The sequence below is a fragment of the Entelurus aequoreus genome, linkage group LG01, assembly GCF_033978785.1.
Source record: "Entelurus aequoreus isolate RoL-2023_Sb linkage group LG01, RoL_Eaeq_v1.1, whole genome shotgun sequence".
Taxonomy (NCBI): domain Eukaryota; kingdom Metazoa; phylum Chordata; class Actinopteri; order Syngnathiformes; family Syngnathidae; genus Entelurus; species Entelurus aequoreus.
The window spans coordinates 87,473,127-87,487,448 of NC_084731.1; the positions used below are offsets into that span (position 1 = coordinate 87,473,127).

At 37.3% G+C, this 14,322-nt stretch overlaps 1 protein-coding gene across 2 annotated transcripts in view; it reads left to right on the forward strand.

The window, feature by feature from the left end:
* The window catches only part of pard3ba (par-3 family cell polarity regulator beta a), a 427,783-nt gene extending 414,745 nt beyond the window's left edge, over positions 1-13,038 (forward strand). For both annotated transcript variants that reach the window (XM_062060174.1, XM_062060183.1), the window contains one exon: positions 11,177-13,038. In XM_062060174.1, the coding sequence (XP_061916158.1) occupies positions 11,177-11,468 (292 nt within the window). In that variant the 3' untranslated portion in view covers positions 11,469-13,038. The remainder of the gene's footprint in view (positions 1-11,176) is intronic.
* The last annotated feature ends 1,284 nt before the right edge of the window (positions 13,039-14,322 follow it).

Below are 14,322 nucleotides of genomic sequence, written 5' to 3' on the forward strand. Positions count from 1 at the left end.
CACCCTCAGTGTGGCCTGTATGGCTGTTGACCAAGTATGGGTTGCATTCACTTGTGTGTGTGAAAAGCCGTAGATATTATGTTAAAGTTAAAGTTAAAGTACCAATGATTGTCACACACACACTAGATGTGGTGAAATTTGTCCTCTGCATTTGACCCATCCCATTGTTCACCCCCTGGGAGGTGAGGGGAGCAGTGGGCAGCAGCGGTGCCACGCCCGGGAATCATTTTTGGTGATTTAACCCCCAATTCTAACCCTTGATGCTGAGTGCCAAGCAGGGAGGTAATGGGTCCCATTTTTATAGTCTTTGGTATTACTCGGCCGGGGTTTGAACTCACAACCTACCGATCTCAGGGTGGACACTCTAACCACTTGGCCACTGAGTGATTGGGCCGCAAAGGCATTGCTTTTAAGGTTTATTGGTGCTCTGTACTTCTCCCTACGTCTGTGTACCACTCCGTACAGCGGCGTTGTAAAAAGTCATAAATTTTACTTTTTGAAACCGATACCGATAATTTACGATATTGCATTTTAAAGCATTTATCGGCCGATAATATCAGCAGTCCGATTTTATCGGACATCTCTAGTATTAACAGCACAGAAAAGAAACTGTTTAAGTCAGGGGTGTCCAAACTTTTTCCACTGAGGGCCGTACACGGAAAAATGTAAGCATGCGGGGGCCATTTTGATATTTTTCATTTTCAAACCTTAAAATATATGGATTTATTTTATTTTTTTTAACCTTTAGGGCTCCCAGGGACCATAAAGGGTCTCAGTCATTAAACTGTTAAAAATAAGTCAAATTATTATTATTATTTTTTATTTAACGCTTACAGTAAATCTCTATTCAGCTTGAGGTTGATATAAAGTAAAAAAAAAAAAAAGGTCTTCTGTCAAAGACAACTTTGTTTTTTATAGTAAAACTGAAATATGCAGTATTTAGTAATTACAGCCCTAAATGCAGGACACCATTGATTTTAATTATTTAATATTTTTGAGTAATCATAGTGAAAAGTTAAATAAAATCCTACTAAATATATTTGGGATCCAAAAGGTACCCCACTCATAAAGTGTTACATTTTTATTAGTTATTTTTTTACTTTTAACACTTAAATTACGAGATCAACTTCAGATATATCTGTCGATTTTATGCTGGAACTATTATTTTGTTTGTTTTATGCGCTTTTGTCAAAGAAAACTTTGATGTCTTTATATGGCAACCACACAATATATGCAATATTTTTTCCACATAAAACATTTTAAAGTGATATTTTTTTAACTAATAATTCATTACAACATAGATTTTTAGTCTTTTTTTTTTTTCATAGCAATGGCAAAAAAAAGAAAAATAAACAAAGACAAAATAAAAAAAAACAGCCTGCATGGCAGCTGTGTGTCAACATTGCAACTTTTTCTTGTTAGATTTCACCTCATTCCACTTTTTTAAAATGTTTTTTTAAATGTTTGCAATATTATCAATTTTGCAATTTTTGCAGAATGTGTGGCGGGCCGGTAAACAATTAGCTGCGGGCCGCAAATGGCCCCCGGGCCGCACTTTGGACACCCCTGGTTTAAGTAGTACAGAATTACTTTCTACGTCAAATAAATAACAACACCAAACAGATAAAAAATACATTTGCAGGCAGGTACTTTTTAATTCCCTTCCTGGTTCGATGACCCGCCCTATCTTGCCTCTGATTGGCCTGTCCCTAACCAATCGTGACTCATCATAATAAACAACCAACCAATCATGGATGGTCTTAAACGTGCAAGCACGTCTTGGAAGGAGGAAGGGGAGGGGTTTAGTAGCCCATGGAGGGAACACAACAAAAAAGCGGCGTTTGGTCATTTTAACGTGAAATAAATGATATCGATATTTTCTTAATTCATATCTTGTTTAAAAATATATCGATATATCTTACAAACTCGATATATCGCCCAGCCCTAGGTTGGGTCCAACATCTATAGATCAGGACTATTCAACTGGCAAATTAATAATAATAATAATAATAATAATATATTTTATTTGTAAAAAGCACTTTACATTGAGCAAACAACCTCAAAGTGCTACAGTGTATTAAAAAAATAAAATTAAAAGATAATAAAAATAAATACAAATAAAAACTAGAACAGCCTAATAGCTAGGACTAGTATGCATATATCTAAAAAAATATTTTTTAAAAAGAAGGGTTTTTAAGCCTTTTTTAAAAGCATCCACAGTCTGTGAAAGAAAGAAACCGCAAAAAAAACAAAGTAGTATCTACAAATACATCAATTAAATAAACAAAAAACTAAATAATAATATATTAATAACTGCACTGCTTTTGTATGTGTGCTGTAACGCCAATTTTTTTTTTTCAGGCCGCAATTTTTTTTGTTTTATTACGTGGTCTTAGTAATTGTGAAAAATATAGTTAGTTTAACAATAAATGTGTCATTTTAAACGACTAATACTAGAAAAAGGTGGTGTTCTTGTCATATTTTTGGCTTTGAAAAATGTAACTGGGGGCGGTGTAGCTCGGTTGGTCGAGTGGACGTGCCAGCAACTTGAGGGTTCCAGGTTCGATCCCAGCTTCCGCCATCCTACTCACTACCGTTGTGTCCTTGGGCAAGACACTTTACCCACCTGCTCCCAGTGCCACCCACGCTGGTTTAAATGTAACTTAGATGTTGGGTTTCACTATGTAAAAGCGCTTTGAGTCACTAGAGAAAAGCGCTATATAAATATAATTCACTTCACTTCACAACTGTGAGCAAGTTGCAAGCAGCCTCTTTAACTGGTGCAGTTAAACAAAACTTGTGAGAAACTAAAGGTCCCTAAACACACTAAAATGCTGTCATAGACTTGATCTTTGACTCGGTCCTTAAAAACATCAAAGCGCTGCTGAAACAGGCAGAATAAATAGACCGAAATTAAATGTCCATTGGAGAGGACGTTGGTTCTCAGGAATATAGAAAATAAAACTACTCGCGAAGGGAGAAGTCTGTAGCTTTCTGGAAATGTGGCCCCCCACCCAAAACAATAGTTGAATATCCACCTTTAGTGTGATTTTAAATCATGTAAACATAAAAATGATGTCTACATTTTTGAGGGTTGACTCACACAAACATTCGAAGTTCCTCCATCAATCTTCCGACCAGGCTGAAGCCAGCTGTGCTACCCGGGGGAGTGAGGTTCTGTGTGGGTCACAGAGGCCCGTGGACCCCCCCTAATCCCCCAGCTGCTTGACCGGACTCACGCACATACACGCCATAAATGCTCTCATATGCTGAAAGGCAAACCAGTTCCTGCTTTTTAATGCAACAAATGTGCATGTTGGGCTCGTTGATTAGATATGGAGTTCGGCCCTGGAGCGGAACTCGGACTCCTGACTGCAGGGCGGGTCCTCGCATCGTGCCAAAGTCATAGATCATCCGAACTATACAGTGTTTTAAATAGTTGTAGAGAATGTTTTATTTTATTTTATTAACTTTCCTCGATAAATCTACAGAGCATGGAATACGTTCCTGTTGATGCCAATTTTCAAGCACCACGTAAAATGATAGAAAATGTGATAATATTAATAAAAACAATATAACATACATCCATAAACATGGACGCATGTGAGAAAGTGCAATATATTTGTCTGTACAGTAATCTATTTATTTATTTATATATATTTATATATATTTATTTATTTTATATATATATTTATACATTATTTATATATATTTATTTATTTATATATGCACCTTATTGCTTTTTTTTATCCTGCACTACCATGAGCTTGTGTAACGAAATTTCGTTCTTGTCTGTGCTGTAAAGTTCAAATTTGAATGACAATAAAAAGGAAGTCTAAGTCTAAGTCTAATAATACTTTAAATCAGGGGTGTCCAAACTTTTTCCACCGAGGGCCGCACACTGAAAAATCAAAGCAAGCGGGGGCCATTTTGATATTTTTTATTTTAAAAACCAATACAATAAATGTATAAAAAATATACATTTAGGCCTCCACTCAGGCTTGATCCCGGGAACCCCATAGGGTTTAGGTTAAAAAAAAAATGTTTAAAAGTGTCATTATTTAGTATTATTATTATTATTATTATTATTCAAAGTTTAAATATCTAGATCAACATTAGGTCTATCTGTCAATATAACGTTTTTTGTTTTTTTTTAAGATTTAAATTGTATGCCCTTTTTGTCAAAGAAAACCCAGTTTTTTTATGGAAAAAACACAAAATATGCAATCTTTTCCACCAATAAAATTTTAAAGTGGAACATTTCAGATTATACAATAATTGGAGCTCATAACATAACTCATAACAACATTGATTTTAATTTATTATTATTTTTTGAGCAATGACACTTAAAAAAAAAAAAAGTCCCACTAAAATTATTGGGGACCCAAAAGGGTCCTGCTCAGTAAAGTGTTAAAAAATTAATCGTAAATTTGTTTTAAAAACTTTTAACATAATAGTCTCGAGATCAACTTCAGATCCATCCGTCATTTATAACTTGTATTGTTGTTTATTATGTTCCTTGTTGGTTTGTTTTAGGCCCTTCTTTAAAAAAAAACGTAGTTTTTTATATGGCAAACGCAAAATATGCAACATTTTCCCCAAAAAATATCTCAAAGTGGAATATTTAATGTGACGTAATTGGAGCCTTGAATGGGTTAATAATTCATAATAACATTGTTTTTTATTCTTCTTTTTTTTTTTTTTTTTAAGAAAGAAACAGCCTGCATGACAGCTTAGTGTTATTAGAGTCAACATAGCAACATTTTCTTGTCATCTGTTTGCTCTTTTATACCACTTTTTATGTTTTTGATTTTTTTTAAATTGTATTTTTAGAATGTGTCGTGGGGCCGTTAAAAAAAATTACCTGCGGGCCGCACTTTATACACCCCTGCGGTTTAACCCGTCGCAGTAGTAAAACCTACAGTTTTTAAGACGTTAAGCGTCATAAGTAAAAATAGGTTAACCCCTGTTAATAGTAAAACTTTAAATTGTTAACTGAAATGATGAATTTTATAAGCAAATGTTATTTGCCAATGTTGACCGACCTTGACCTGTGAGATCTATTGAGATCTGTTGGCAGCCATGCTTGCGTTGTGTTCGACTCCGCCTGTGCTGAAAGACAAGGCAGCGCTGTTCGCTCTTCAGACCACCTGTGTGTGCCGTCCCTCTGCTCTGTTTGGGTGGTCAACACACACACACACACACACACACACACACACACACACACACATGCTTGTAAAGAAGTCCACCTCACCACAGTCCAGGAATATCCCCACGGGAAGCCTCACCCTATCTCGCTGCCTAATCTGTGGCGAGTGAGGCATTCTAATTGGCCAGTCAACAGGTGCTCAGCCCGCCTCAGGGGACTGGACAGTGGACACGCTTAAATGCGAGGGCAGAACACCCGAAATGTGTCATGGGTTTTTCAAGGGTTAGCATCCGGCGTACTTTTGCAAAGAATGTGTGCTAGAGGTGGGAATATCTGTGCACGCCTCACGACTCCATTTTTAACTCTGAATCTTGTGATGACAATTTGATTCAGAATCAATTCTCGTGATATATATATAACTATATATATATATATATATATACAAACCCCGTTTCCATATGAGTTGGGAAATTGTGTTAGATGTAAATGGAATACAATGATTTGCAAATCTTTTTCAACCCATATTCAATTGAATGCACTACAAAGACAACATATTTGATGTTCAAACTCATAAACTTTATTTTTTTTTTTGCAAATAATAATTAACTTAGAATTTCATGGCTGCAACACGTGCCAAAGAAGTTGGGAAAGGGCATGTTCACCACTGTGTTACATGGCCTTTCCTTTTAACAACACTCAGTAAACGTTTGGGAACTGAGGAGACACATTTTTGAATCTTCTCAGGTGGAATTCTTTCCCATTCTTGCTTGATGTACAGCTTAAGTTGTTCAACAGTCCGGGGGTCTCCGTTGTGGTATTTTAGGCTTCATAATGTGCCACACATTTTCAATGGGAGACAGGTCTGGACTACAGGCAGGCCAGTCTAGTACCCGCACTCTTTTACTATGAAGCCACGTTGATGTAAGACGTGGCTTGGCATTGTCTTGCTGAAATAAGCAGGGGCGTCCATGGTAACGTTGCTTGGATGGCAACATATGTTGCTCCAAAACCTGTATGTACCTTTCAGCATTAATGGCACCTTCACAGATGTGTAAGTTACCCATGTCTTGGGCACTAATACACCCCCATACCATCACTGATGCTGGCTTTTCAACTTTGCGCCTATAACAATCCGGATGGTTCTTTTCCTCTTTGGTCCGGAAGACACGACGTCCACAGTTTCCAAAAACAATTTGAAATGTGGACTCGTCAGACCACAGAACACTTTTCCACTTTGTATCAGTCCATCTTAGATGAGCTCAGGCCCAGCGAAACCGACGGCTTTTCTGGGTGTTGTTGATAAACGGTTTTTGCCTTGCATAGGAGAGTTTTAACTTGCACTTACAGATGTAGCGACCAACTGTAGTTACTGACAGTGGGTTTCTGAAGTGTTCCTGAGCCCATGTGGTGATATCCTTTACACACGGATGTCGCTTGTTGATGCAGTACAGCCTGAGGGATCGAAGGTCACAGGCTTAGCTGCTTACGTGCAGTGATTTCTCCAGAGTCTCTGAACCTTTTGATGATATTACGGACCTTAGATGGTGAAATCCCTAAATTCTTTGCAATAGCTGGTTGAGAGAGGTTTTTCTTAAACTGTTCAACAATTTGCTCACGCATTTGTTGACAAAGTGGTGACCCTCACCCCATCCTTGTTTGTGAATGACTGAGCATTTCATGGAATCTACTTTTATACCCAATCATGGCACCCACCTGTTCCCAATGTTCACCTGTGGGATGTTCCAAATAAGTGTTTGATGAGCATTCCTCAACTTTATCAGTATTTATTGCCACCTTTCCCAACTTCTTTGTCACGTGTTGCTGGCATCAAATTCTAAAGTTAATGATTATTTGCAACAAAAAAAAAGTGTATCAGTTTGAACATCAAATATGTTGTCTTTGTAGCATATTCAACTGAATATGGGTTGAAAATGATTTGCAAATCATTATATTCCGTTTATATTTACATCTAACACAATTTCCCAACTCATATGGAAACGGGGTTTGTATATATATATATATATATATATATATATATATATATATATATATATATATATATATATATATATATGTATGGACACACAACTTTCTCATTCAATGTGTTTTCTTTATTTTCATGACTATTTACATTGTAGATTGTCACTGAAGGCATCAAAACTATGAATGAACACATGTGGAGTTATGTACTTAACAAAAAAAAAAGGTGAAATAACTGAAAACATGTTTTATATTCTAGTTTCTTCAAAATAGCCACCCTTTGCTCGGATTACTGCTTTGCACACTCTTGGCATTCTCTCGATGAGCTTCAAGCACACCCGTGAAGTGAAAACCATTTCAGGTGACTTCCTCTTGAAGCTCATCGAGAGAATGCCAAGAGTGTGCAAAGCAGTAATCAGAGCAAAAGGGTGGCTATTTCGAGCAGAAACGCTGTTTTCCAATATATTTCCAGCACGAACTTGTACAAAAGATGGCGCCATAGCACAAACAATAACACACAGTTTCAGTGTCTCTGTCTGTGTTTCATGAAAACTATTTGTTGACTACAAAACATTGAGGACGTTAGAGAAGATAAATCCATAAATTAGCTGCAACGTTTCATAAGCCGCAGGGCTCAAAGCGTTGGAAAAAATTTCAAGAAATACGGAGCAAAAAGATGTCATTTAAAAATGTTAATACTAATTAATAACACCGATTTGTTTTTAAATGTATGTTTAAATTTTGTTTATCCTTTTAAAGAAAATCATATCATAGCAAATTATATGATGATGTCATGGTGACCACACCCACACCACCACAGGGTATTGGCAATCGAGGGGAAACCCTGGATTTAGAATCGGAATAAATAAAAATCCATTCATCCATCCATTCATTTTCTATCGCTTGTCCCTTTTGGGGTCGCGGGGGGTGCTGGAGCCTATCTCGGCTGCATTCGGGCGGAAGGCGGGGTACACCCTGGACAAGTCGCCACCTCATCGCAGGGCCAACACAGATAGACAGACAACATCCACACTCACATTCACACACTAGGGCCAATTTAGTGTTGCCAATCAACCTATCCCCAGGTGCATGTTTTTGGAGGTGGGAGGAAGCCGGAGTACCCGGAGGGAACCCACACAGTCACGGGGAGAACATGCAAACTCCACACTGAAAGATCCCGGGCCCGGGATTGAACACAGGACTACTCAGGACCTTCGTATTGCGAGGCACGTGCACTAACCGGTGCCACCGTGCTGCCAATGTATACACATATGTGTGTATATTTATATATGTATATGTATGTATATATGTATATGTATCAGTGAGGTTCATAGCTGGTGAGGCACTGACTTCATCACAGTCAGATTTACAAACATATGAACCCCAAAGAGTATCTTATTCACCATTTGATTGGCAGAAGTTAACGGGTTATGTTTAAAAGCTCATACCAGCATTCTTTTCACCAGACCTGGGCAAATTAAGGCCCGGGGGCCACATGCGGCCCGTTAAGCTTTTCAATCTGGCCCGCCGGACATTCCCAAATAATTTTTTTTAGATCTTTAAGATGGAAAGTGTAGCTGCCATTATGATGTGCAGTGATGTTTTCTAATGACCGTAAGTCTTTAACTATACAAAGTATTTCAATGGTTGGAATCTGCGCTTTTGGATGATATACCAGTTACTATGGTAATCTAATTAGTTACTATGGTCATCTACGTCACAGCAGCTCAGACGAGGCACCAAGCAGTGTGGGTGGGAAGTGTATCCACAGATGCGGAAGGAGATTTTCACAACAAAGTTCTAAAGCTTAGTGATATATCAGATTGTAGGTGGGTTTATTTTGTACCCTTCGCGTTCATATTTCACTGCTTGTTGCATTTTTGTTGCGTTTCACTTGATTGTAAAATATGTCGATCGAAAGGGGGTGGGACATTCAAATTTTGTCAATATTCAGTGTTTTATCCTTCGTAGAAAAATGTAAAATTCCATTACGTTTTTTAAGGCGGTCTGTCATAACTTTTTTATCATTCAATCAGACATTATTGTGAGGTTTTGTATTAGTGTTCCTAAAAATAGATATACCGGCCCCCAGACACATTGTTTTCTCTAAATGTGGCCCCCGAGTCAAAATAATTGCCCAGGCCTGCTTTACACATACAAACTGTAGCACACAAAAAAGCACATTTAATTAAAAAAAACGTTATGGTCTTACCTTTACTTATAAATAGAGATGTCCGATATTATCGGCCGATATATGCGTTAAAATGTAATATCGGAAATTATCGGTATCGTTTTTTTTATTATCGGGATCGTTTTTTGGGGGGTTTTTTTGGGTTTTTTTTATTTTTTTTATTAAATCAACATAAAAAACACAAGATACACTTACAATTAGTGCACCAACCCAAAAAACCTCCCTCCCCCATTTACACTCATTCACACAAAAGGGTTGTTTCTTTCTGTTATTAATATTCTGGTTCCTACATTATATATCAATATATATCAATACAGTCTGCAAGGGATACAGTCCGTAAGCACACATGATTGTGCGTGCTGCTGGTCCACTAATAGTACTAACCTTTAACAGTTAATTTTATTAATTTTCATTCATTACTAGTTTCTATGTAACTGTTTTTATATTGTTGTACTTTCTTTTTTATTCAAGAAAATGTTTTAAATTTATTTATCTTATTTTACAATTTTTTTAAAAAAGTACCTTATCTTCACCATACCTGGTTGTCCAAATTAGGCATAATAATGTGTTAATTCCACGACTGCATATATCGGTTGATATCGGTATCGGTTGATATCGGTATCGGTAATTAAAGAGTTGGACAATATCGGAATATCGGATATCGGCAAAAAGCCATTATCGGACATCCCTACTTATAAATTAAGTCCATGCGCCGCTCCTTCTGAATAAAAGCATCGATAACTTGTTTATAGAAGTCTTCCTTATCTTTCTTCAGTTTTAAAAGTCTCTCTGTCTCGATGGAGATCTTCCTTTAATTATTACCTCCTGCTTCGATTGAAAGTCCAGTTTATAAAACAGTTTTATTTTAGATATGTAATCCTCCATGTTAAAAGTCCAGGCGAGAGGAAAAAATAAACGACCGCTGACGCTGCACTTGACTTGCTAACTGTAGCTGCTTGTTGTCACTTATTCTGCAGCCGAGTAGTCGCAAGAATGATCCCTGGGATCACTAACGCCCTCTACCACCATGAGGCGGGATTACTGCGAGCCTCACCCAGTGCGTCTTCGCAGCCGTTTTATGATTGCTCAGCACAAGAAATACTGTATGTTACACACATACAGTTGTTGACCAAATACACTGTACATTATATACCTCAGCTAACTAAAATATGGAAATGTATAATATAATTCATATAGCAATACGGTCTCACTGCACAGCAGGCCAGCAGTTAGCCGAGTCATTGCGCAATCCATGGTGAGGCTCAACTGGCTGCTGACTCACCGCAAGTCTCTTCTCAGTATTTGAACGGCAAATGTGAAAATTCAGCGATTTTGAATAAAAATAATCTAAAACTGGTGAAGTTAAATGGAAAATAACTTTATAGTATAATCACTGGATACATATAACAATTTTTTAAAAAAAATTTATTTTTAAATTTTTTTTCTTCTCATGGCATGTGAGCCTCACCTGCCTCCCCTGACTACACGTCACTGATATGTATGTATGTATGTATATATATATATATATATATATATATATATATATATATATATATATATATATATATATATATATATATATATATATATATATATATATATATATATACATACATACATACATATACATATATACATACATATATAAATATATATATACACACATATGTGTATACATATACATATATATATCGCGATTTGGATTGTTTTTTGAGCACCCCTAATATGAAATAATCCGCACTTTACTGGTTCTGTGAAAGTTAGCAGCTTACCTTCTCTCCGTCCCTCGCGGCCTCGCCATGTGGACGCAGGACACCTCCCAGCACGTCCAGCTAACTTCCATCTCTCTTTTTCAGGAGGGATCCGTACGATTACCCGAGCCCCTCCAGATCCGCCCACAGAGAGCCCGTCCACTACCAAGACATCGGCCTGCCTCAGGCGGCGTCTTCCAACCAACGCCACTACCCCGCGGCCACGAGGCAGGACGTCCCCGCCTCTCCCGCCGCGGGCCGCCGAGGGCGCCATTATTACGAGGCCGTAGGAGGGAGGGGCGACGACTACCGACAGGACAGCCCCGGTCGCTACGGCTACGAAGACGAAAGACAGCGGGACCCGCGACGAAAGAACCCGATGATCGGAGCGGTTTGAAGTCTTTATCCACTTGACATGTGGAAGAATGTGTGTGTGAAATGTGCTGAGTATTTACTAGCATGTTCATGTATTTATATCATTTTAGCCAAGACAATTACAAAAACGGGGGTTTTTATTGCCACTACACATAAAACAAACGTAGATTTCACATTTATTGTCACTTTTGAGGACGCCTCTAGCCACAAAAGATGTCAAAATCGGAAATAATGTCCTCTCCGAGTTTGTTATTGTCCACCCATTTTTTTGTTTGTGTAACATTTTATGGTGTTTTTAGTAGCACATAAAAAGTTTGATCAACTGCTGGTGAACTTTTTCTACAACGATTTTGCATGAAATAAATGCCATTTCTTGAACGGTTTCTTTTTTATTCCCATGCATATTTAACGCCCCACTGACACAACAGCATTAGTCATCACTTCATCACATTCAGCCTGGTTTCCCCCCCGCACATCATCTGGCACAAATGAGCCCCACATGCAGGAGATGACTGATAGAAGTAGCCGTGGCGTTCTGATAAGGACCAAATCATCGTCAGCAATTACATCTCCTCCAGGACGATGATTATGGCCCAATTTGCTCTCCCAAATAAAGATGGCACTGATTGGGCAAAATTAGTCCTGAAAGGGGGAATAATTACTGTGGAGAAAGGCTCTTTTTTTTTTTAATCAGCGGTTAATTAGCGTCAAAGCCAACAGGGGGCGGGCCTCTGCTGATCAGTGTCGCTCCTGTCTGCGTCTACAACTCTTTGACCCCTACTATTTTTATCACTGCGACTAAATTTCCCTCATTGATGTTCGTCAAAATAACTTTTACATCACTTGTGTGTGCATTTTACATATTTGCAAGATTGTTGCTACTTTCTGTGTTCACAATACTGAAATAAACTGCAACAAAAAAACAGTGCAATACATTTTCATAACATGGTCACTACTGCCTAGTTTCTCTTGTTATATTCTTATTGTTACTGTTATATTTTTATTCTTATTGTTATATTTTCTATTTTATTTCCATTTATACCCCCATTATTTACTTTTTCCTTGTCAAATTCGATCTCAATTATGTACACTGCTGATCAGTGTCGCTCCTGTCTGCGTCTACAACTCTTTGACCCCTACTATTTTGTATCACTGCAACTACATTTCCCTCATTGATGTTCGTCAAAATAACTTTTACATCACTTTTGTGTGCCTTTTACATATTTGCAAGATTGTTGCTACTTTCTGTTTTCACAATACTGAAATAAACTGCAAGAAAAAAACAGTGCAATTCATTTTCATAACATTGTCACTACTGCCTAGTTTCTCTTGTTATATTCTTATTGTTACTGTTATATTTTTATTCTTATTGTTGCTTTTTATTGTTATTCTTATTGTTATATTTACTATTTTATTTTCATTTATACCCCCATTATTTACTTTTTCCTTGTCAAATTCGATCTCAATTATGTACACTGCTGATCAGTGTCGCTCCTGTCTGCGTCTACAACTCTTTGACCCCTACTATTTTTATCACTGCACCTAAATTTCCCTCATTGATGTTCGTCAAAATAACTTTTACAACACTTTTGTGTGCCTTTTTTTATATTTGCAAGATTGTTGCTACTTTCTGTGTTCACAATACTGAAATAAATTGCAACAAAAAAACAGTGCAATTAACAGTGCAATACATTTTCATAACATGGTCACTATACTGCCTAGTTTCTCCTGTTATATTCTTATTTTTAATGTTATATTTTTATTCTTATTGTTGCTTTTTATTTTTATTCCATCCATCCATCCATCCATTTTCTACCGCTTGTCCCCTTTGGGGTCGCGGAAGGTGGGGCACACCCTGGACAAGTCGCCACCTCATCGCAGTAATTTTTATTCTTATTGTTATATTTTCTATTTTATTTCCATTTATACCCCCATTATTTACTTTTTACTTTTCAAATTCGATCTCAATTATGTACACTGCTGCTGGAATTTTAATTTTCCTGAAGGAATGAATAAAGTACTATCTGTTTGGGCCGTATAGCTCAGTTGGTAGAGGGGCCGTGCCAACAACTTGAGGGTTCCAGGTTCGATCCCCGCTTCCGCCATCCTAGTCCCTGCCGTTGTGTCCTTGGGCAATTAAGACATTTTACCCACCTGCTCTCAGTGTCACTCACACTGGTTTAAATGTAACTTATGGGTTTCACTACGTAAAGCGCTTTGAGTCACTAGAGAAAAAGCGCTATATAAATATAATTCACTTCACTTCACTTCACATCTATTTACCATGAATTGATTAACGTGGACCCCGACTTAAACAAGTTGAAAAACTTATTCGGGTGTTACCATTTAGTGGTCATTTGTACGGAATATGTACTGTACAGTGCAATCTACTAATAAAAGTTTCAATCAATCAATCAATCTATCTATATGGTAAAAAAAATTAAATTATAATTTCTTTAAAAATATAATATATTTTTTTATTTGCCATTTAACAATGAGCTGATAGTAATAACTGTGCTTTCCAGGTATTTTTATTGATTTCTTGCGCTTCTGAGTCTAATTTCCAAAGACTGTATTCATTATAGAGTTGTTTGTCCCACCTGGGCTGCCGTAATCCGGAAATCGCCCGTACCACTAAGTTGAATGTGCCAGTCTTTGTCGTTTTGTTGAGCCCTACAGTGCTTGTCTTGTAAGTAAAGTTCTTATTATACTATAAACCAGCTGCTTGATTGTAACTGTATCTTAGTTGTAGTTTTGACGACCAAATTTGGAGGCGTTGAATTCGCCATATAAACAATCGAGAATGCTAATTTGTAGCATGTCTATGGCAAATCCAATGTAAATTAGCAACGAGCTAGCGCGTTTTGAAACGTTCA